This window comes from Podarcis erhardii, assembly GCF_964252035.2.
Source record: "Podarcis erhardii genome assembly, chromosome: 5".
NCBI lineage: Eukaryota > Metazoa > Chordata > Lepidosauria > Squamata > Lacertidae > Podarcis > Podarcis erhardii.
In genome coordinates this window covers 27,400,184-27,425,381 of record NC_138509.1, presented here as the reverse complement: position 1 = coordinate 27,425,381, position 25,198 = coordinate 27,400,184, and the positions used below count along the sequence as shown (strand labels likewise).

General features: G+C 44.6%; 1 protein-coding gene and 1 long non-coding RNA gene across 5 annotated transcripts; both read right to left on the bottom strand.

The window, feature by feature from the left end:
* On the bottom strand, window positions 1-25,198 carry LOC309341677. Its single transcript, XR_014156525.1, has 2 exons — window positions 25,001-25,198; window positions 1-3,064 (listed from the first exon to the last, which is right to left on the bottom strand). It is a non-coding gene; the product is annotated as an uncharacterized lncRNA (long non-coding RNA).
* ZNF365 (zinc finger protein 365) lies at window positions 4,226-17,984 on the bottom strand. 4 transcript variants are annotated; one of them, XM_081864467.1, is made up of 5 exons: window positions 17,729-17,984; window positions 14,075-14,818; window positions 8,746-8,926; window positions 6,400-6,437; window positions 4,226-6,277 (listed from the first exon to the last, which is right to left on the bottom strand). In XM_081864467.1, exons 2-5 carry the CDS (start codon window positions 14,803-14,805, stop codon window positions 6,025-6,027), a joined length of 1,203 nt encoding a protein of 400 aa, XP_081720593.1. In that variant the 5' UTR covers window positions 14,806-14,818; window positions 17,729-17,984; the 3' UTR covers window positions 4,226-6,024. The 4 variants fall into 4 exon arrangements, with proteins under 4 accessions (XP_081720593.1, XP_081720594.1, XP_081720595.1 ...); XM_081864468.1 differs by having other exon boundaries at window positions 4,226-6,274; window positions 17,729-17,982; XM_081864469.1 differs by having other exon boundaries at window positions 6,134-6,277; window positions 6,396-6,437; window positions 17,729-17,982.

Here is a 25,198-nt window from a genome sequence, read left to right as displayed (position 1 = left end):
TGTGTGTGTGTGTGTGGAAAGCATTTTCCTGTCTGCTCACTGCAGAACCCTTAAAGAGCAGTAGTTGGCACACAGGCACCTTATTGGTCACCACTGCCTTCTAATTTTTTTTAAAGGTGGAGCAGGGCCACGTTCCACTGCCACCATGCCTCTGAATACGAGATGCTGGGAATCAAAGGTGAGCAGTGTACCATTGCGCTCACGGCCTGCTTGAAGGCTTCCCACAGGCATCTGGTCACTCAGTGTGGTAACAGGTTGCTGGACTAGATGGGCCCTTGGCCTGATCCAGCAGGCTCGTCTTAGGTTCTTATATTGGGCGGTATTCAAGTTTTACTTAGAGCAGACCCACAGAAGTGTCTGGACCTAGCTTAGGCTGCCCCCACACAGCAGTCTGTTTCGTTTTCCTGACATTCCCCTAAACTGTTGATTTCCACTTGATGTTTGAGCTTTCACATGACATAAAATGGACATGCAGTAGAGCGTCACACAGGTTTGGTTTCTCATTCCCATGTTATCCGCAAACAGAAGCAAAGAACATGGAAGTGAACACTAAGCAGGCACTATGTTCCTGGAGGTGGTTTATGCGACATGTGGAAGCTCAACTATAATGTGGACTTTAACCATTTAAGGACATGTTGGGGAAACAGAATAAACTGCCATGTTCTGCAGCCTTAGTTATGTTCATTCATTTCTGTGGGTTTACTCTGAGTAAACTTAGGTGAATACCACCCATTGGGCTGTATCCAACTATTATTGCAGCCTGCCTTGGAGTCTTCTGCTGAATAGCAAGTAAGAAATCCAATATTTAAAAAAAGCAAGCCATACACCAAATAGATGCGTGAAAATCAATGGACTTAAGTTAATCGCGGCAAAACTTAAGTAAGTAAGTAAGTAAGTTACAGGGGGCCCACTCTGATTATGACTAAGTTGGATACAACCCCTATGTTGTGTGGTCCTCATTTTTCTTGGTTGTGCTGCCATGGAGTCCTGTTGTCAGGCAGGAAATAAATATTTCAATCAAGTAAATGTGCCCCATGTCCTGACATCATTGTGCTAAACACTCCTCTGTTCCTGCCAGAGTCAACTAATGATATGGGGTGCAAGGTGGAGACACACATCCTATAATAATGTCAAGAAACAGCCTAGGGTATAGTTGGGAGGGGAGAATGGTAGACTACAATGCCCATCATCCCTGAGCATAGGCCATGCTGGTTGGGGCTGATGGGAATTGCAGTCCAAAACATTTTGCGGGTGCCATGTTGGCTACACCATATTATGGAGGCAGACCCACATCCCTTGTAATCTGTATGAATTTATTTCACTGAAGAGCATTAGCCCAGAGCAGATGTGAGGTAATTTGAAAGCTCTGGTCTATAGTGTTAGATCTGTGATAACCTACCTACCCACCCATGGAAGTCATCACTTGATGTTGCAGTTATCCGTTGAAATAAATAACGTTGGATGAACCAGCCTTGAAGCATAGGACTAACAACTCAAACAGCATTGGGAAAGTTGGACATATACAAAAAACAGTTCCATTTACATTATATAAATAAAACAATAATTTAACAGATGGATTAATCACCAACTTCCATCTGGAGCTATTTATACAACAGCAAATATTCTTACCTGTATTTCACCTCAGTTAAATATATTGTAAACCCTGTTTTTATTGCCACAATCATACGTGTGTTTTTCAAATCAAATATTCACTGTGGTTTAAAAAAATAAAATAAAATAAAAACCAAAACATCGTCCACAAGTCTTAACACACTTACTGTAAACCCACTTCACGGAAATACATTGTACATCTCTTATAAGGAGCATTTTGAAATAAATTACATGTAGACACGGCTGAGCTATTTTCTTCCTTTCTCTGGAGAAAACTAGTTTTGCCTCTCAACATCGCTAGGACGCGAAGATTCCTGCAAATGAGGCGTGAAGGTTAGCGGCACCAAAACATGTCCACAAGAAGTGATGGAGAAGAACATTGGAATGGAAGCAGAATCCTTCTACTTGGCAGAACCTAGTGGAATATCGTGCCTAACCTCCTTGGCCAATAATATCCCCGTTGGCTGTGCTCTGCGGGCTTTGCATATGAAAGGATGTGAGGGATGGCCAATTGGCAGCTCAGAGACCACATCAAGCCCCGCCCCTCCTAAACTTCCCTACTGGCAATGGGCCTAATCCGGGCCTCTCTGCTATCCCAGACTGGAGCTGGCACCACAAAACACAGGATGAAACCACCCTTCTCCTTCCTCTTTGGCCAACATGAGCAGCAGGGCTTGGGATGTGGTGGGGTTTGTGCCACCCTGATCAGCCCCGTCACTCCCAGAAGGGAATTAGGATAGTTCCCTAAATTGATTTAGTAGTGGCAGCGGGGGGGGGGGGTCAGTTGTAATAGGAGACGGCAATTTTTAATTAATCTGAGAATTATGGGCAAATTTATTTTTTGAGGGTATTTTGGTTCTGGTGTATTATCTATTGCCATAGGAATTGCAAGGAGCACAAAATATGTTACGTTGGCTTTTATCAAATTGTAAGCTTTCCTCATTGTTTATGATTCCTCACTTCCTTCAAGCAAGACACCTATAGCAAAGCTTTGGTAATATGCATATTTATTTACATTTAATCCACAGATGGATTAAAAGGCAGAGGCTTGTGTTTGTGGAACTGAACTTTTCCTTCCTCTCCCCTGCAGGGCTCCCTCCATGTGCACTCGCAGAATCAGCTCTGGAGGTTTGGGGACAATCTGGAGAAGACTGGGGCAGGGGCCACATGCAGAGAGATGAAATAGAAGTGCCCCTCTCCTGGAGCTGGTTTGGATACAACCCCAGGTTGTATCCCAGGCATAGGCAAACTCAGCCCTCCAGATGTTTTGGGACTTCAACTCCCATCATTCCTAGGTAACAGGACCGGTGGTCAGGGATAATGTGAATTCTAGTCTCAAAACATCTGGAGGGCCGAGTTTGCCTATGCCTGTTGTATCCTCTATCAGTTGACAGCCCAATTTATTATGGATTGCCTCCTTCTGTAGTTTGCTATTTAAAAGTATGGTTTTGAACTACAAATTTAAGCACCGTATTCGGGGTTGCTTTGCTAAGATTTCATGTTTTGCCAACTCTTCTGGGGAGGAATCAGAACCGTTCGTGGCTTAAGAGGGCCAAATACAAACTTTTAAAAATATCCACTGGGTTTTGGTATTCCATTTAATGAGAGTTCATAGAATAGCAGCCAACAGCAACTCCAGATACCACAGGGGGGTAAATGAAACATAGGCATGGGGTGGTTAACTTGTGCTTGGACTGTACCACTCCAGGCTGATTACATTCTACCCCAAACAAAAACTCCCTCCTCATAGAAAGCAGATGTCAGGAAGAAGGGATATAGCCTTGCTTTGTCTCCAACATGCTAGTTTTCTATGTGAGAAATCTTTCTATGTGATGACCATTCCATCACATGAGCTCCCACCTGCAGTTATAAAATGGTACAGCCTAGGGATAAGTCTACCACCTCAGGGAGTCTACCACCTCAGCCCACACTAAAAACTGTGTAGCCAAGCCTTCGGCAAGCCGATGCTCTCCAGAAGTTTCGGACAGCAATGCCCATCCCACATGACTTTCCCAACACATCTGGAAAGTGCCAAGTTCCCCAAGTTGAGGAAGGCTGCTGTCATCTTTGGATTCTGCTGTTAGCGAACTTCATTCACTAAGCCATGCACCAAGTCGTGAAGACCCTGAGGCCCCACAGCACTCGGAATGAGCAGGGTGAGCCATCAGATGTTGCAAGCGAAGCATGTGGGTGGTGCCGTTATATGGTCAAGTCACTAGGTGGCAGTGGACTTGGTAAAGTCAGGAGTTTCCTGCTGTTGCTCTGTTCTCCTTGAAGAGAGATAACAACACCCCCCCTCTAGCTTCAGGGGCTGATGTGTCTCTTAAGCCATGCATAGGCAAACTTGGCCCTCCAGATGTTTTGAGACTACAGTTCCCATCATCCCTGACCACTGGGCCTGTTAGCTAGGGATGATGGGAGTTGTAGTCCCAAAACATCTGGAGGGCCAAGTTTGCCTAGGCCTGCACTAAGCCTTCCACTACCAACGGTGTCCAAACTTTTTTCAAAAGGGCCAGATTTGATGACTTGTTGCGCTTTTTTTAGGATTGAAGTTCTTGAGCTTTTTTTAAGGTGTTGAGATTTTACCCCAGGAAATAAACTGCCACAGGGCCCCCAAAACGGACTTTGGGCCGAATGCAACTCATGTCAGATTCTGCAAAACAGAATTATGAGCCATTTTTGGCTTGTGGGTCTTATGTTGCCCACACCTGTTCCAGAAAGTCAAAGTGGATGAATTAACTGACTATTTTGGCCAAACACAACCCACCCCACTTATTTGGAAGTCCTGTGGCTGCTACCATTAAGGGAGGGTTGTTACTCTATGGAAGAAGTATGGCAGTTTATTATCACCCTTCCTTAGCCCGGCCTTCCTTAAGAAAGCTAACATCAGCTTACCTATGGCTCCAGCCACTGTCCAGACTGAGACCCGCTGCTTTGCCTTAACAGTGTAATGGCATTGTGCGGCCTCAGGCTTTTCTCCTGGGCACGATGGTGGGCAACTTGACCACACACAGGGCTGCTTCAGGAAAGAGCAAGTTACGTGAAGCAAGCGTTTGAGCTTGGATCGAGAACGGCAAAACAAGCCACTCTATGTCATGCAGGGGCTCAACTGCTGTATTGTATTATTGCTCAAGGGTAAGAAAGACCACTAGGAGCATTGTGGGCCTAGCGGTGGCCATGGTTTCCCTGGCCCCCCACTACTCCCCTGTGGCCCTGGACCAGACAGACATGAGTTTGAACCCCTCACTCATCTGTAAAGCTCATGGCATGCCCTTGAGCCACTCTCCCTCAACCCAGACCAGGAGGGCAAAACAGAACAACTCTCCTGTACGCTGTCCAGAGCTCCTTGAAGGAAAAGTGAGGTGCAGATACAATATAGCTAAATGGCTGCAGATGTGCTGACCTTCAAGGCACAAAACTAAGTCACTGTGGTGCTTTGCTGCAGCGCTTTCTGCACCACTAAAGTAGCCATTCCGCTGCATGGAAAAGGAAGTCGAGGGGTGAGCCCTGAGCCTCCATCCTGCCTTAGCTACCCAGAAAAGGCAGTGCTGATAACCTCCCATTCCTCCCCCCACCCCCGCAGCTGGAGGGCATCTGCACTGTCTTCTCCCAGAAGGCGAGTGCAGGAATCAATCACAACAGCTGCCCATCTAGGCCACCAGCAGAACGCAGCTTACAGAGACCTCCAGATTGCTCCTCCCTACTTCCTGTTCTAGGTGGTAGTAGGCAGGAGAGGGAGGTAGTCATCCAATTAGATTCCTCCCAGCTGCTTAGTCCTTGCAGAAGTGGCATGGTGAAGTTTGTGCCCTGGCATCAAAGGAAGAACACTCGGCTAAGTGCATTTAGGGCTTCCACAAATCGCTTTCTAATTCTATTCCCGACCCTTCACTCTCACTAGATAAAGGGATTTATTAAGGTGCCAGGCAGAAGGAATTCTTCCAAACGTAAGTAAGCAAAACAAGACTTTGGATGAGTGAAACGCCGGAATCAATTGAAAAGATGCTCTTGGGAAAAATAAAGTGCCACATCTACAATCAAAGTCCTGGAAATGAGGCAGTTAAATTATTCTATATATTTACGTATTTATATCATCTATTAAATATATCATTGCCCAAATGAATAGGGAAATATATTGTGATAAAAGCAATGGGTGGGACCAACGGCGCAATCCTAGGCTTGTCTGTTCAGAAGGAAACCCCTCCAAGTTTGACAGAATTAAGCCTGCAATCCTAGGCCCACTGACCTGGGAGCAAGTCCTGTCAAACTCAGGGGACTGAATTTTGAGCAGACAGGCGAATGATTGGGCGATTAATCTCTATCTGTAGTAGCCCAAAGCTGCCAGATCTTGCATTATGCATTTATAAATAGATTAGGTTAGATACATACATATATCTCTATATCGTATATGGGCTCTTAGTAGAGCTGTTTGCTTTTTTTACTGATCTTTGATTTCGCGTTAACCTTGCGGGAGGCACCGACGGCGTCCCCTTTCTTCTGAGGTCTCCAAATGTCCCTCGCGCAGTCAACAGGTTCATAAAACAATTTAACTGGGTGGGCGCAGGATTTGTCCTCCTTGGCTTTCTTCAAGTGCATCCGTCCTTTCTGAAGAGAGTGAGGTTTCACATCAGGGGTGTTATAGTAACCGTGTTGGTTTCCTCGGCTGCTGCTGAGGCGAAGAAAAGGGGTCAGGTTTAACAGAGAGAGCCCAGGAACAAGAGATGCACAATTTTAACAGCAACACATTTGTACGAAATATTTTGTATTAAGAGTATGAAATAACATACATACAGGCATCTGGGTTTCTTGCTGGATGATATATCTGTAAACTAAAACATACACGCTCGTTATTCAGATTGACGTGACACATGGAAATAGCTCTTTTTTATTCATTTATTTGCTGACTTATCAAAGTTAGATAAGTAGACATATGCAAAAAACAAACAAGATCTTCCTAACAGCAAAGATAACCCAGGTCTCTTTGGTCCTGGGTCTGGCAGTCCCCCAACCTGTGCACATCGTCATATAAAGGCCTATAATCAGGAATGTGTGTAGCTTTGGGTTAAAATAATAGTAATAAATTTATATTCTGCTATTCAGATTTTGCACTGACTGGCTGAACTCTGCAGCTTTTGTCTTGCAACCTGAATCTTTACTTAAAGTTCAATGGGGCTTGCTTCCAGGAATGAAAGCACTGCATTTCATCCCAAACTATACAAAATGAGCAAACATTAGTTATTTTGCACCTGTGATGTTTCCTATTTTGCATAATCTATCCAGGTCTTCCTATTCATGTGTCAGAGTCAAAAAGTTATATGGGGCCTGAAGCTGAAAACTCTTGATTTTTGGAACTCTTTCTCAGCTACTTGTGTGCAGGCATAACCCACGTTTGTCCAAACTTGTATTTGAAACCATAAGAACTAGAAACTCTTTTTAAAAAAATAAAAACAAAAACTGGGATTCTCACAATGGTGGGGACTGACTATTTTCTGTCCTTTGAAGAAATTCTCCCTCTCTTTCTTTCTCTCTCTGTCCCTCACACACACACAAATAAACACACACAACCTGCCTGTACTCAAAGCTTATATGTTGTGACAGGGTTGGGTGGGGGAAGGCCAGAAGGAAGCTACAAACAGTTTTAACCCATAGTCTCTGTTTAATCCAGTCCTTTGACTGCCACAAGGTCATGAATTTTAATGTTCTGGCATGCCTTTTAGATGTGTTGTACAACTAGTCCAATAAAAGATATCACTTTTCTTATTTCAATAACAGCTTTCAGGGCATTTACCTCTGACAAGCTTTTCGTTTGCTATTTTGCGTCTCCTGAACAAATTAGCAGTCACGGCTCATTTGCAGCCGTGTGACTATACCAGCAGAACGCACGTGCACCCTCAATTATCACGTTTCCTTGTTTATGCTTGTTTACTGCTACCTTTTTTCAATAAAAAAGGGCATGTGTGTCTGATGCTCAAGAAGAAATTCGAGCTGTGAACTGACATTTTTTCAGAGGCTCAAGGGAGGTATGATAAGAGTTATCATTGGCTGCAGGTACACATGCAGTCCCACAGTTGTCTCTGATTAAACAGACTTTTCTCATATTTGAAGCATTACCTTTTTTTAACCAGAGACCATGATGGGAGCTTAGATGGCTTTCTAAGACGGCTGGACAAATTCATGGAGGATAAAGCTATCAATGTCTGCAAGTCATGATGGCTGTATGCCACCTTCAGGTTCACAGCACATGCCCCAGTTGCTGCAGATCATGAACTGGAGAGGGCTACTGCCCTCAGGTCCGGGTTCGTGGGCTTCCCAGGGGCATCTGGTTGGCCACTGTGGGCAGGGGCAGCCCAAGGCATTTTGCTGCCTGAGGTGAAAGACAAGACGGTGCCTCCCTGCATTCCATGTACCAAAGCTGATTCGCCTGGTAGTCTAATCTTACTTCATCACCAGGACAGCATCCTCCACTGCACCTGAATACACTTGACTAAGCTTAAGGTTTCAGGGCAGACCAACACCTCATTGCTGCTTTCAATCCCACATCATCTGCCGCCTGAGGCACCACTTTTCCTAATGGCAGGGCCGGCCCTGAATGTGGAAAACATGACGCTAAGCTACATAGGCATTTGGTCTGATCCAGCAGGATGCTTCTTATGAGATGGGGGGAGGGGGAGGGGATGAACGTATACACATGGGCAACAATAGCTCTATCTTGAATTGCAACCCAAGGATGAAAGATGTACTTTCAAAGGCTAAGGAGTAAACCCTACACAAATCTGCAGTGGAGTCCCTAAGATGGCGCCTTGTATGCCTCTTTCCAGCAACTCTTGCAGCCAAACTGGTGCCCAAAGTATAGCTTCCTTTTCCTTTGGACCACATCAGCAAAGCTGAGAGGGGGGTCTTGTCAACTGGGCAGAGGTTTGACCCCCGGAAGCACACTCCATTGTCTCTTGAGACAGATGCCAAACTGAACAAACAATATAGCAGAAATAGCCACCCCAACCCCTGCTCCACTAGAACAAGAGCTTGGATCAGCCTTCCCGCCCCCGCTGCACCCTAGATGCTGTGGACTACAACTCCCATCAGTTCCACTTCCTGTTCAGGTCTAATGAAAGAACACCCCCCTCATTTTTTGCCTACCACATATTCATGGACATCGCTGTAGCTGCCCACGATCTGCTGATTCTGGTAGTACTCCAATTGCTTTTCTGCCAGATCCACCCGTTGCAGGAGATTCTCAATGAAACGCTGGAGCCTGGCTTTGCCGCGAAGCTCCTTCTCAGCAGCTTCCTCCAGGAAGTGATTAAACGTTACGACTTCTCTGAAACGACAAAAGTGCAGCTCTGCTGGAATTTGGAAGAACACTGGTGTTTCCTCCTTTTTGCTAGAGAGCAGAAGGAAAGAACGGACGGGTACTACTTTTTAATTTAGGGACACTCTTGCCTGTGCTGTGAATATATTCAGTCCCAGGTGAAATGCTGACCTTCTCAGAACCACTTGCACATAGCCAAATAAGCGGGCAACACTGGTGCTGGGGAGCATCCTTTAGAGAGGACAGCCCTTCAAACAGAAGGGTTTAAAGATAAAGGCCCTGAAGTTGCCATCAACAGTAAGCAACTGGGCCACAGTCTGAGCAGACACACAAGCTCAACTGGTCTCAGTCTTCTTCAGTATGGTAAAACTTACCATGTTTTTATTTCAGTTAAAGTCATTGTTTCTAAATACGCATCCATACAGATACAGTGACATATGCAAATAATATGCAAATATCTGTTCTTTTGAGTGTGAGAGGCATTTCCTTTGGCGGGGGGCGATGAATAAGTGACCACCTTAATGCTTCTAGAAATAAGAATAAATTGAAGGGCCTTTTCAGACAATAAGAAGCTTATTTATTTTGTGCCACAATAATTTGCCCCCTGTTTGAAAATGGGAAATACAACCTCTGGCACCTGAGAGGCATCTTAAGCCTGCAATGAGAGTTTTCCCATTCCAGAGGAGCTTCGCTTTGCTTTTCCTGCTGAATTTTGTGGAATCTGAATGCTTAAATGGGCACGGAAAGTCTCCTTAATGGGTCCCAGGCATTCCTCTAGAATGGAGCCTTTCTTGAAGTGAGAGATGGTTTCAAAGGATTTTATGATGACATTATGCAGTTGTTTAGAGTGTGAGCATCATTAGCAAAAGCTGAACCAAGTAAGAGGTGCAACAATGAGAACCCAATTAATCAACAAAATCCATTCCAAGTGTTCAGCAATATCTTGATTCCTCTTCTAGAGAATTAGCAGGAGGCTCAGCAACAAAATCTAGCTGAAGTTAATAAGCATTCCCACTAGAATGCAAAACCAAACAAAAACCCCATTATGTCTTGAAGAACATAACCAAGAACGTACTCAAGCCACATCTGCACACTCATGGATTCCCCCAAAGAATTCTGGGAGCTGTAGGCTGTTATAGATACTGAGAGCTGTTAGGAGACTCCTATTCGCCTCCCAGAGTTGTAATTCTCATGAGTGGTTTAACAATCAAGTTCCTAACAACTCTCAGCACCTTTAACATACTACAGTTCCCAAAATTCTTTGTGGGGAAGGCTGCTTAAAGTGGTATCACAGTGCTTTAAAATGTGTTGTGGGAATGCGGCCTCACTATGGTAGAAGAGATGCTTCTGAAAGACTCTTTTCCTTTTATAAAGGGGCTGGTGATAGATTGATTGATTGATTGATTGATTGATTGATTGATTGATTGATGTGTTTGTGTGTGTGTTAATACTGATCTTTGCAGTGATATATGGAAGAAGAAGTGAATTGTTTTGTAACAATCCCAGAATGCACGCACAGACACCCAAGAGACCAATTTGCTTGGAGCAGAACTAACTTCTCTGTACCCTCACTGGGCAAATATGCCAGTAAATATGCCAGTTGCTCAGAGACAGCCAAGCCATGCATATACAACTGAATGTGCAACTGTTTTTTCCTGCCTTTCTCCCTCCTGTCCTATGTTGAACAGTAATCTCTCCAAAGGTTGGGAATGTATTTTGAATATAAAGGGCTTCACTAGCATTCCCATTTGTTGCCATTCTTCATTCTTATCTCAGCTGCACTCTATCTATCTTAGGCTGTTGGTTTAAACTCCCTCTTGCTCTTTTCAAGGCCTGTGACAAAAGATGAATGTGGCTTCAGCCTTATGCAATGCATTCTGGGATGTCGTATCCACACAACAAGCTGTTAGGAGCGGAGCTGCATGGGTTTTGGATTCTCCATGGGTTTCCTCACAGAGGGCAGTCCCAAAACACCAGCGCAATGCAAGCACAAGGCAGGCAACCAAAGGCCAAAAGGGAATAAATAACCTTCATGGTACACAGTTTGCTCAGCTTCATGAGTTTGCAGCACTCCCTGAGAAGAGAAACATATCAACTTTTTCTTCTCTTGTCCCCTGCAGGACTTTGTATAAAGAACAAGGCCATTCTTTAACATGTTAAGTGTGGGGAACCTCTGGCCCTCCTGACGTTCTTGGACTACAATTTCCAACATCCCTGACACTTGGCCATGCTGACTAGGCCTGATGGGAATTGGAGTCCAGCAACATCTTCAGTTGAGGCAAACTGGGAAGAGGATGGAGAACTCCAATATAAGATTTAAAAATCAGGTTGGCTCTAGGCATGCGTGGAAACTCATTCTGGTTGGCTGGTTGGTTGCTAGCTGTTTCTAAGAATTTTTCATGATGCTATATAATATACTGCATTTTTTGCTCTATAAGTCTCACTTTTTCCCTCCTAAAAAGTAAGGGGAAATGTTTGTGCGTCTTATGGAGCAAATGCAGATTGTGCAGCTATCCCATAAGCCAGAACAGCAAGAGGGATCGCTGCTTTCACTGCACAGCAATCCCTCTTGCTGTTCTGGCTTCTGAGATTCAGAATTTTTTTCCCTTGTTTTCCTCCTCCAAAAACTAGGTGCATCTTGTGGTCTGGTGCGTCTTATAGAGTGAAAAATATGGTATCTTATGTCGTACCCTGTGCTGGTATTGGTACTAATGGAGGGCAAGCTAGGAATTTTTAAAATGAATAAAGAACAACCCCTTTAAAAAAAAAGGAAACCAATACAGATTTTTGAGCTTTAATTGGCATAATAAGTATTAGAAATGTGAATCCTTTTACCTTCCCAGCAAAAAGCTCCCTAACCTATTTTTCTGCAGTTTGTCAGGCTTATTCACTCTGAAGAGGCACCAGTGGATTCCATCCACTTTGGCCAAAAGAGGGGGAATTTATGGACATTTTTAGATTTCCCCCATTATAGTGAATGGGGCACACACAGCTTTGTTTTACAGAGTGGCTCAGAGCATGAAGCATAAATCAAAGCAGAGAGAGCACAGTGTGACTTGGAAGTATATTGGGATTTTTAAAATAGCACAGGTATCTTGGAGACCGTGAACGTTCCTAGTATTGCATATAGAAATGCAGCCTAACTTACTAGTTGGCATGTTTAGGATTGCTGCTTTAAATGTCTGAGCTATAGGGCTGGCTAATTATAACAACAGCAGCACCGTACATTTAATTTGAAAATATTCAGGTATTTTGAACTGCTTGAAGGTGTCTAAGAGTGCTAACCGAGACCACAGTCTTTCAACCATTTGCTGCATATTCCTTCTACTGGTGTTGATGAGGAACATCAGAGAGTGGGCAATCTGAGGGCTGCAGTCTTAAGTAGTTCACATATAAATAATGTATTGGCAATTACTACATTTTTAATGAATGCAACATGAAAGTATTTTTAGATGAGCTGGAACTGCTAAAATATCTTCGGTATCTGCTATGAAAGCCAGCAGGAAACCAGATTATGACTCCTTCCAAGAGACAATCACATCAAATGCTGTTTGCACCACTTACTTTCCAATGAACTGAGGGTGGGGAGGCGGTACTTGGAAACAAGGCATTTACGTCTTTACTTCCACTTCTGAAGCTAAAGCACATACCCTTATTTATAGAGTAGCACCTTCCTGTATAAGTAATCTTATCAGATGCCATGAGAGCATAAATGTCTTTACTCTTATTGCACGGCCTGTTTAAAAGATCCATCTAATAAATTTGGATTGCTTGAATGATGCATGAATTAGTATACCCTGATGCGTGCCTTCTTCGCATCTCAAATCAATGGGTCTATGCTAAAATCAATGGGTCTAGGCAGAAATCGTATGCTTTCTAAATCGTATGCTGAGTTGTGGAGAAAAGAAGACACAGGTGTGAAAGAGATGAGGAGCAGACATATAGTGAAACATTGGTGGGAAACCTGTAGCCCTTCTGAAGTTTTTGGACTTCAGTTCCCATCAGCCCCAGCCCGAATGGCCAATGGTCGGGAATAACGAGAGTTGGAAATGCCAGCAAATTCAGGAGAGCCACAGGTTCCCTATCCATGACAGAAAGAAAAATTGGATTAGCCGATAGGCATGTAAACAGCCAAATTCTGTGCATAAAGAAGCCCAGATGTGATCTGCACTCCTAAGGGCTCTCATGCACATGTGAAGCACAACCTACACAGGAAGGTTCTTGCTCTCATCTGTGTCGCAAAAATTTATGTGTGTAGAATTTATTGGTTGTTGGTAAGAATGCAGGGAAGTGGGAGCTGTCTGAGGGCAGATTGAGGTCCGTGGGCCAGTGCCTCACTCACCCTAACGGACCAGACACCAGTGAATACTGGCCTTCCTCTACCATACCTTGCCTGGCATGTCTTACTACTACAACCTCACCCCAAACTCCTGTGACAGACAGGAAAGACATGCATTATGCTACTTCAGAGGTCAGGGGCCACATTGCGGCGCCCGAAGCAAAAGTGGGCAAAGCAATAAATGCATATTCTACCACTGTACAATAGGTGACTATACCCTCCAACATTCCTCCAATGAAAACAGGGATGTCCTATTTAATAATAATAATAATAATAATAATAATAATAATAATAATAGGACAATGCTATTATTATTATTATTATTTTACTATTTATACCCCACCCATCTGAGCGGCTTCCAACATATATAAAAATATAATAAAACATAAAGCATTAAAAAACTTCCCTATACAGGGCTGCCTTCAGATGGCTCAATGGTCCGATAACTCCATACGCTCCGACATTTCTCAAATGAAACTAGGGAAATCCTAATCAGAAACCGGGGTGGCTTCTGTAAATCCGGGGCTGTTCCTGTAAAATAAGGGCACTTGGAAGGTCTGGATTACTTTCCACACACATTCACACAGCCCTCCCTATCCTCAATCCAGAGACACAAGCAGCATTATCAGAGTTCAAAGACCCAGTCTAGCCAAACGGAAACATTGGAGGAGTTTGCAAACCATGGCCAGAGAAGGGTGTGGCTCAGGAGGGTGTGTGGCCTGAGGAGAATTCTGAGGGCCAACTAGAAAGGCCACATTTGACCTCCTAGGCCTGCGGTTCCCCCTCCCTGTTGTCCTTCTCCCCATCCTCCCACTTACTCTTCCTTCCTGTGGAGCTCCTCCTCTGACTCCGTAAGCCGCTGCTTCAGCACTGCGATCATCTCCACCGCCACGTCCACTTGCCTGTTGAGGGCCCTCTCCCGCCTCTGGACTTCCTGCTTCTTCTGAGAAAGCTGCACAAAAGCTGCCCGAACCTCCAAGAGCTCGGCCGTCTTTTGGGACAGCTCTTTGGTAAGCTTGTCGATCCTCTTCTCGATCGTTTTGTCCACCGCTTCCACCATCCGGTTGAACTTCTCTCTCACGTGGGCCTCGAATGAGGCTTTCGAGTCACTTGTCGCCAACCCTGGCTTAGATATCGGCTCGTCTACGGATTCCCCTGACGTGTAATTTGACCCCAGAGATGCAGGCCTTTCTGCTTCCGCCTCCAGCGGCTTCCTGTTCCTGGTGTTCTCCTGGGCCGTGTCGCAGAAGTTGAGATAGGACGTCTTTGGTTTCATGACACCGGGGCCGTCGCCAAGCATCCCTGGCGTCAGGGGCTCGGAAGAAGAGATCAGGTCTGCGTCTCTGAGGGAAGAAAAGAGGTTGCATTTTGTCAGAAGGCTCCGATCTTCGTAACTGTGGCTGTATTCCAGATGGGCTCTCAGGGATGACAGGGTCCTGAATCTGGTGCGGTCCCCGCATCGTGGGCAACGGAACGGCATGCAGACGCTGACATTTTCAAACGACTCCTGCCAGGGGTATCTGCTTTCTTCAAAAGTGTTCTGTTGCATTACTTTCCAGATCCTAAAAGAAAGAGAATCGTAGAATCATAGAATCGTAGAATCTGGAAGGGACCCTGAGCATCATCTAGTCCATCCCTCTGCATCGTACCAGGTTTCTTAGTCTCAACTCCCATCGTTCAGCCCAGACACTGAGGTCCAGCTCTGAGGGCCTTCTGGAGGTTCCCTCACTGTGACAAATGAGGTTACAGAGGACCAGGCCGAGGGCCTCTCGGTAGTGGTGCCCACCCTGTGGAATGCCCTCCCATCAGATGTCAAGGAAATAAACAACTATCTGACTTTTAGAAGACATCTGAAGGCAGCCCTGTTGATGGAAGTTTTTAATGTCTGATGCTTTACCCTGTTTTTAATGTTCTGTTGGGAGTCACCCAGAGTGGCTGGAGAAACCCAGCCAGATGGGCGGGGTATAAATATAGGTCTGCATCCCAATATAGCTGAAAGTCAAAAGGGTTTGGAACTCTGCATGGAACTTTTCTGAATTCTGCATCTGGGAAACACCCGTTTCAGGGGAGGAAACAGAAGAAGCTGCCTTCTACCATTGGTCCATTCCAGCTCAGTATAGACTACACCATCTGGCAGCAGTTTTGGGCAGAACTCTTTCCCAGCCCTCCACTCAAACAGGGATTGAGCATGCCTCCTTCTGCATGCAAAGCACATGCTCTGCAACTGAGCTAGAGGGAATCAGTTATGCAGATCCATGATATTTGCATACATTTATTTTCTCTCCCTAGCTGAAGTCAGCACTAAGATTTGAGCTTATTTTCAGGATTTGGGGGCTAGAATGAAGCTTGAGAAAGAGAAGGGAGTGCAGGAAGAGACAATGGTAGTGGTGGAATCAGCACAGCACAGTGGGAGCACATCTGCTGGGCACGCAGAAGGTCCCAGGCTCAGCTGCTGGTTACAGCATCTCAGGAAGTAGCACTGGAGCAACACCTAAGAGGCATCTGCTCCTCAAGGTAGAGAAGACTGAACCAGGTGGACTCAGGCCCAGACCAATGTACACTTACTTACGGTAAGCTTCATCAAGCTCATTGGAACTTACTTCTGAGTAAACGTGCATAGGTTCGAGCTGCAATTGCACAACTCAGCGTAAGGCACTTTTCAAGATCTCTAATGGACTGGAAGGGCAGCTGCATGTTCTCTCAAGAGAGAGTAGGTTCTTTATAGAGATAAGCACCTGAAGCAGCTCAAGAAATGTTAGGGAGCAGGAGAGGACACTTCTGAGACTCCTGGAAATTCCTTGCAGCACCTTCCTGCATTTTGAAGCCTTTCTCCATTAAAACACATGGTACCCTTAATTTTTTTAAAAAAGGGAAATAGCAGCCCAAGGTAAGGTCTCTGAGACTAATGGGAAATGAGTGCAATAAGGATGACAACCTTTCAAGATCCTGAATTACCACATTTCAGGATGGTTTTATGAGGTGTTGTTTTTATTATGGGACCTGAATGATTGGGGTTTTTTTTTAGTGTCAGCCACCCTGAGCCTTGGATGAACATAACAGCAGCAATTTCATGCTAGGCAACTTGGTCACATGGCAGTGTGCATTCATAGACCTTCAGCTGTCAGCGTGTTTCCGGGATGTGGGCATGACTCACTTAAAGTTAAGCACTTTTCAAGCCTCATTGATTTTGGTGGGAGAGTTAAGCATCTGCTTAATGCTTCCACTTTGCTGTGCTCTTTACTGGTGTACTGTGCTGATTTGTCATAGGTGAGGAGGAAGGACCTTAGCTCAGTGGGACAGAACAACTGTCTTGGATTCAGAAGGTCACAGGTTCGATCCCTGGTGTCTCCTCTATGAAACCACGAAGAGCTGCTGCCAGGCAAAGTAGACAACAGCAAGCTAGATGGACTGATTGTCTGACTCAATATAAGGCAGCTTCCGTTATCCTGACATACCCATAGAAATAAATGGGACTGAAAGGTGCTTAACTTTGGATGGTGCCATTTACTTACTTGTGCATTTCTGCAAACACAAACCAAGCCTTGTGTGGGACATACAAATCAAGCTCAGTGTCAAAATAGGTTTGGGAAATTAAACTGGTCGCCTTCAGATTTCAGCCCAGCAGCACAAAGTCATCAAATATCTGATTTGCAAGTCATTTTGAGGCCTCCTCTACATCAAAACCACAAACCCTGTTCACTGAATACTCATAATTATCAAGTACCTAGAAAACTAGGGCCTGCGAGGGATGCTGGAGAATTTTGGAAAAAGATAAAATCCTAGATTTACAAATCTTCCTCGCAAGCTTGCTTTCTATTGCATGTGTCCTTTCGTAAGCATTGTGATATTGATATATCTGGGTCAAACGACGAGGCTTTCTTTATTAGTCAAGTTGGGCAACAGACAGCGAAATATTCCATTCCTCCTCCTCCTTATCTTTGGCAAATCAACACCGCACACCACAGCACAGAGACACAGCAAGGTGAAAGGAAGCTGAGCGCCGGCAATCTGCAGATGGGGGGGTGGAGAGAGAGAGTGGGAAGTCTGGATGTGCGCGCGTGTGCTTTACAGTGAAGATCAAAAGGGATGCTGGCATTGGGAACAGCGGGGAGAGGACGGCAGAGATGCAGCCTGGTACAGATGGAGCGGGTGGGAAGAAGGGGACCCGCATCTGTGGAGGACGGAGAAGCGCTGGCCACTATGCAGAAAGATGTCTGCAGGGAAGCGGGTTTGCTGAAAGCCACAGCCAGCGCTTCCTGCACGATTTGGGGGGTTTTGCAGCCTGGCAGGGCGCCTGGCCGGGGATGCCTGCCTGCCTGCTTGCCTCTCTCTGGCCCAGGTTTCCAATGCATCTTGAGCCACCTGCATCGGGATCCTTCCCGGCCCCCTTGCGCCCTCCTTCGCTCCCCCCCCCCCCGTGCGCCCCCGGCTCTCCCCGGGCTCCAGGCTGTGGCGCAGAGCGCAGCGCTTACCTGACTTGTTGCTGTGGCGGCGGCGGCGGCGGCGGCGGCGGCGGCGGCTGCCAGCGGTGCTGATGCTGCGGGGGAAAAGCCGTTTTCAGCAAAGCCGTAAATCACGCCGAAGCCGGCGCGGTCACACCCCTCGCCCACTCATTCACACCCACCGAGGAGGATGGCGAGGAGAGAGGCCTGCCTGGGTAGAGGCTGGAGAGCAGCGCAGAGATCCACGGCGAGAGAGGGAGGGAGGGATCCTGAAATATCCCGCTGGAGGAGGAAGGGAGAGGAAAGCAAATGGGGGGGGGGGGAGGGACGCTGATGAGAGCAGATCGTCTGCCTTGGTTATTTTCCCCTCCAAAGGCGGAGTAAAAGGGACTAGGATCACAGGAAAAGCTTATGCGTGTCACTTCTAAGTCCTGCTGTGCTCAGAGGGGCTTAGTGCTCAGTAATGAGTTTAGGATTATTTTTATTTATTTATTTTTGTTTTATCCTACTAAATTTCTATACCACCCACTATCCGAGGACCACAAGGCAGTTTAAAATGTAAAAACCCAACATTACATAACATAGCACCAAATGGAAAACAAGAACCTCCCTCTGTGCGTGCACACGCACACAGTTCAAAAGGCCATAGATTGTTTAATTAGCAGCCTAAATGACTTAATGCACTCTGCTCATGCTCAGTGGCCCTTTCATCTCTTCCTGCTTTGTAATTCCCAAGGTTTGAGCCTTGGCGCTGAAACCCAAAACCCAAGGATGAGCCCACTTCCAAATTAAGGCCTGGGGCTGGAACATTTCTATCTCTTCTCCCAGTGCAGTTCACTCAGTGGCCGCTCGGGTACACGCTCAGGGTTATCATGCGGATAGGAATTTTAAAACACTCAGTACACTTAGGTGTTAAAACAGTAATTCTTGACAGTCTTATGGCTGGTGTGATGAAATTCCGAAAGCAAGATACCAGTGTTAATGTGAGCAAGAGAAAGAGTCTATAAAACTTGGGGTGCTGAAAATGCCACAGATTATATTTAACATGATCATACGACCCAGCTATTCTCTGTGTCAGCCTATGGAACAATAACCTGCTGTGGCACCACCTGGCATAAGTATTTGCCTCACTGCAGAAGTCTACCAGCACATGAATCTTTCCACTAGATTATGATTTTTTTAATAAAAAAAATACAAAGTATTTTTAGTTCTTGAAAGCTCATTTGCTGCTTTTAATGCAGGTCCATTACTTACATTGTTGCTTTATTGCTGCTCGTTTTTTGTTTTTGTTTTTAAGAGATTTTTTTTATTCTTCTAAACTTTTTAGATCATTGCTTTCTTGAACTTCCTAGGATGTCACCTTGATCTTTGAATGGAAAAGCATTCTGCAAATAAAATGTTGTTGTTTAGTCGTTTAGTCGTGTCCGACTATTTGTGACCCCATGGACCAGAGCACGCCAGCCACTCCTGTCTTCCACTGCCTCCCGCAGTTTGGTCAAACTCATGCTGGTAGCTTCGAGAACACTATCCAACCATCTCGTCCTCTGCCGTCCCCTTCTCCTTGTGCCCTCCATCTTTCCCAACATCAGGGTCTTTTCCAGGGAGTCTTCTCTTCTCATGAGGTGGCCAAAGTAAAATAACTCTTGCCAATAAAACAGAGTGGATGCTGTTCTGGAAATTACCTTTAACAGCAGTCAGGATTCAGAGACAGAGGAGAGGAAAGCTGGTCCCAGACCCGAGTGGCTGTTGTCACCTGCCTAGGTGTGGGACTCAAAACAGCATGAAGCTGGGAGCTCGGAGCTTTTAGAGCAGTCTTCCTCAACCTGGTGCCCTCCTCCAGATGTTTTGCAGGTGGGAGATGTAGTCTAAAATATCTAGAAGGCTCCAGGTTGGGGAAGCCTGATTTAGAGCCCAAGATCCTTGGACTCAGGGGTAGTTCTACCTGAGCAAAATATCCTCAAGGAAATTTCTTTTAAAGTGGAGCTTTTTATTATTTAATAGATGATAATCAATTTTGTCGTTTTAATTTAAGGAACATGTGCTTTGACAGAAACGTGCCCAGGTATGTTCTGAAGCAGTCACTTCGGGTTTTCAGTTGGGCCACTCAGTGAAGTACCCAGCTATAACAAGTAATCAATAGTATTAGCTGGCATTAAGGTGTTTGTAGTAACTGACTTTGGTAGTTATTGTCAACTGGCTGCAAGACCAGTTTTCTCCCTCTCTCCTTCAAAACCACTGTATGATATTACAATATTCACAAGCTGATTTATATTTCGGTCTGGTAACTGAAAAGTGCTCAGGTATAACTGGTTGTGAACTCTTTTACACTCCGTTGTATTATTATGTAGTAATTGTTTATTTACCTATTTTGTATTTATGGCTTTGGGAGTAATTGGATTAGAGTTACCTAAGCAATATAAAAATGTATTTATGTATGTGACCCCTGATGCTAGAATGTTATACACCCAAAGATGGAAAGAATAAAATGTCCCAACAAAAGAAGAATGGTTAAAGAAATTAATGGACTATGCAGAAATGGCGAAACTCAAAAAAAGAATAAGAAATCAAGAAGATCAAGTTTTTAAGAAAGAATGGAACTCATTTATAGTATATTTCCAAAGTTATTGTAAACAAATTAAGATGTTAGCAGGGTTAATGTAAACAACCTGCAGTAAGAAAAAACAACAACAACAACATATAAGTAACATAGAGGGTAAATAACAAATTGGTGTAGTTTGGATATGCAGTAAATTAAAATATAAACAAGGAATCGCAGAAAGAGGAGGAGGGGTGTCTAAATGAGAGAATGATTGTAATTTAAATTTATTTTTATTTTGTATATTGTAAAAGTTTTTTTTTAAAAATGTATTTATGGCTGTATGTTAAAAAAAAGTTTTCTTGTGCTCACCATTCATCCCAGACTGCTGGTGTGTCCACCTTCCTGGCTATCAAAGGGCTCTGCCTTCTCCAAGACTAAACAGGCATCATAACAGAAGAAAAAGTCCTGTCGTGCAGATGAAATGTATCATAGGAAGGGAATACACAGCAGGCCTTCTATGCTTGATCTTAACAGTCGTTCAGGGCTATGGGGAAGGAGAGGCTTCCTTATGCTGGCTGATCCCAGACTGTGTACGGCCTAAAAAGTAAAACCAACCAACCAACCAACCAACCAGCACCTTAAATGGAATCCAGCAGGCAGTGTTGTACTTGCAGCTCAGTGCAGTGTGAATCTGGTAGCTCGTGTGAATCGCAAGATTATGGTTTTGGGAGTGGTTTTTTTCCTACTTGCCGTAGGTAAGGTTCCCCATGGAGCTCATCAGCAGTCAAGCCTGGGAAAGCAGGGGAGAGCTTTGCCAAATCCTCATCTCTCTGGGGATGGCCTCAGTCGTCAAATCCATAAACTGGGTCCGTGGGATAACCTCAGAACTGCAACTTAATTTAACATCGTGGTAGTGGAGTGGCACCAAACAAAGTGAATAGCTAGGAGCAGTTGCTCCAAAACTGCATGCTACTTTACATCAGACAACAGGAGAGAGAGCTATTGAAAAGTTTTTTTAAGAGTGGTGTAGTATACCTTGTGAGTAACATATATAGGCCGCATACCTTGGCTGAAAAACAGGAAGATGCTGATAAAGGGGCCTTTGATGTGATTAAGGCTACCTCCACTAAATGATTCACCAGAAAGCCACATCAAAGGAAGAGGTTTGGACTGCATCTTAGAACTTACTCTAATCTCTCAAGTGTAGGGAGCTATGAGCCATCTTTCAGATGAATCACCTCAGTGTACTGCTGATAAGGCAAAGAAATAAATAATAGGTTGGACATCTAATAAGGTACTGATTAACTCTTTATGCACATTTCTGTAAAAAAAGAGAATAAGATCAAAATAGCCGGTGTGCTGTATTGTGGTTAGAGTGTCACATTAGCACCTGGGAGAAACCAGGGTTCAAATCTCTCACGGGGAGGGGGCGCTTTTATCCAGCTGCTTTCATGTGAATCAGTTACAGAAAGCAAGCTAGTGGTAGCTAAATTCAGCTGCTGCCGATAGGCAAATGTCCTAGGCCAGGCCTGTGCGAAGATGAAGGCAAAACCAGCTGGGAAGTGTTGGAGGTCACAAAGCATAGAGAAAAACTCTGATGCATCTATACAATTGGTTGTATAAGTTTAAAACACCTTCCTGAGCTCTATCTGTTAAATTTTGATTGTGTATGAGTAGACACACACACACACACACACACACTTTCCTGTGCAAGGAATATCTTGCAGTCATTCTTAGCATGGTCTGAGTGGTTTTCTGGCGCACTTCCAGGTGATTCTAGAGACCATGGTGAAGACAATAGTGAGGATTGCTGGAGAGCCAAATGTTTACTTGATGTTTCCCTTACATGCTGAAGGGGCTATTGTGATAGGAATTTTGAGGTCTTAGATATATGGCAATGTTATAATAATAATAATAATAATTTATTATTTGTACCCCGCCCATCTGGCTGGGTTTCCCCAGCCACTCTGGGCAGCTTCCATAAAAACCAAAAATACACTAAAATATCACAGATTAAAAACTTCCCTGAACAGGGCTGCCTTAAGATGTCTTCTGAATGTCAGGTAGTTATTTATCGCTTTGACATCTGATGGGAGGGCATTCCACAGGGCAGGCGCCACTACCGAGAAGGCCCTCTGCCTGGTTCCCTGTAGCTTTGCTTCTCGCAATGAGGAAACCGCCAGAAGGCCCTTGGCGCTGGACCTCAGCATCCGGGCAGAACGATGGGGATGGAGACGCTCCTTCAGGTATACTGGGCCGAGGCCGTTTAGGGCTTTAAAGGTCAACACCAGCACTTTGAATTGTGCTTGGAAACGTACTGGGAGCCAATGTTCATAACCGCACGTACATAGATCAGCACAGGAAGACCGACCTGAAGCCATTTTTATTCCTAAACTGAGCAAATGTTTTCTCTTCATGGTCAAAGTGGAAAAGCCTCCCCATTGTCTTTTCCTTCACAAATCCTGTCTTAAGGGTATGTCTGTGTTTGAATAGGGTGTCTTCAGCTCTCTATATTGGACAAACAGGCCAGACCTTACGCCAAAGAATAAACGGACATAAATCCGACATCAGGAACCACAAGACAGAAAAACCAGTAGGAGAACACTTCAATCTCCCAGGACATTCTATACAAGATCTCAAAGTAGCTGTTCTATTACAAAGGAATTTCAGAAATAGACTGGAAAGAGAAGCTGCTGAATTGCAACTTATCACCAAACTTAAAACTATGGAGAGACCTGGTTTGAACAAAGACATTGGATTCTTATCTCATTATACATGACAAAGCCATTTTTCACCTTCTCACCCCTTGCTTTTTCCTGTTAGACCTATTGCAGTCGTTAAGAGTCGTCAACAGGCTCATCGCAGCTATCTGCCAATCACCCATTCCCACCACCCTTCTGAGTAATACCCCTCCCCACCTTCTCACTATATAGAAAGGTCCGGTGACTTCTGTTTCAGTGTATCTGAAGAAGTGTGCATGCACACGAAAGCTCATACCTAGAACTAACTCAGTTGGTCTTTAAGGTGCTACTGGAAGGAATTTTTTTATTTTGTTTTGAATAGGGTGTGAGCCTGTGACCTGGCCCAGGAACTAAGTATTTATCACTACAAAAGAATGGCCAGGCTCCCCAGGCAATCCAATCAAGTAACCTGCCAGACAGGAGATAAACAACAACAGGAGAAAACAATATTCAAATTTCTGTTTTAGACTGCCTTTTCTGTGATGTAGGTGTGATGTATCTGAGGGGTGGTCTTAGATTACACCCCTTCTGTGATGTATGTATGATGTTTCTGGGGGTGGTCCTGATCTACAGGATGGGAATTTCAAAAGTCTTTATAAGGCCTTACATGCCATTTTTCTGGGTCCCTCCTCCTCTCCTGCGGGTAAGGGGAGCACCCTGTTGCAACAGATCAATAAAGATCAAGCTTACTAGCTGCTTTGCTTCTCAACATTCTCTGGTTGGCCTCTGTTATTCTCTCCTACCAATAGGGAACCTATGTAAGGACTCTGTATGGGCTCTTGGATACCCCATAAGGGAAAAGGGCAATTTTTGTTTGCAACACTATCCATTTGACAGTTTTGCATTTGGAAGTTCAACTGAATACCAGCTTGAATTTTCAGCAGCACAAATTGCCATAATGGACAGTTCTCTCCCACAGCAGAAAGGGGGGGGGGAGGCAGCTGTCTAATTTTTGTTAAGCCTTCAATCACCTTCCCATGTGATAGCCACAAGGAGAAAATGTGAAGGTCCACAATGGGCAAACCAACCAGAAGGAAACAAAGTTTCAGAATTGCTGCTTTTATGCATTCGTTTTTTTCACAATACTTTCCCTCTCAAAATAGTTCGAATAAAGGTGAGAATCAGCTTGAATAACTAGAGGTGGGAATATACATGTATGTGTTTGGATCCCTCCTGTCATTCAGAGCTGTTTGGCTAAATGTGGCCCTTTTTTTAATATCAAAGGAGAGGGAAATGTTGTGGATTTGCATTAATTGTTTACATACCTATAAAAGCTCGTACAGTGCGTCTCAATTTTCAAGCCAATTTACTAAATGGGGATGGGGGGAGCAGAGGAAGAAGCAGCCTTCTTTTCTGAATTATTTCTGTTGTCAAGACAACAAAAATGTAGCACACGGAAAGAGCATTATTAATCTAGTGGCGTTATGTCGGTTCAAGTACATCAGCAGCATTCAGTCTTTCTTCGCCGTCTAGGAATAACAATGACTTCTCATAGGTAACAGTTTGCCACAGTAAAACTGCTTTGTTACAGACATTTAATATCCTTTTTAACAACAACAACAACAACAACAACAACAACAACAACAACAACAACAACATAGTAACGGGGGGGGGGAGAGAGAGTGGGTGCCAAAAACAAACCATTTATGAAGGCCTTGTTTAAATGTTTCGTTACTTCTTTAGCATATTTACCAAGCAGTACTAGAGTTGGGATATAGAAAAGCTTGCTACGGTTGATGAAGGCTGTGGCTGAGGAAAGAGCACAGAACACCCTCAAAACAGAACTGGCAATGCAGAGTAATTACCCACCCCTCAATGCTCCCCTTATACTCGCATTCTCAACCATTTAAAAGTAATTTTCAACCCACCTACCCCCAGCTGAATCCGGAGAGATCTCAGCTGCTTGGGTTAACCTTGAGAACAGAGCTGCAAGTTTAAACAAAGAAACAAACAAACAAACAAACAAACAAACAAACAAACAAACAAACAAACAAACAGTTTTCCTCCACTAGATGGTTCCACATACAGTGGTACCTCAGGTTACATACGCTTCAGGTTACATACGCTTCAGGTTACAGACTCCGCTAACCCAGAAATACTGCTTCAGGTTAAGAACTTTGCTTCAGGATGAGAACAGAAATTGTGCTCTGGCAGCGCGGCAGCAGCAGGAGGCCCCATTAGCTAAAGTGGTGCTTCAGGTTAAGAACAGTTTCAGGTTAA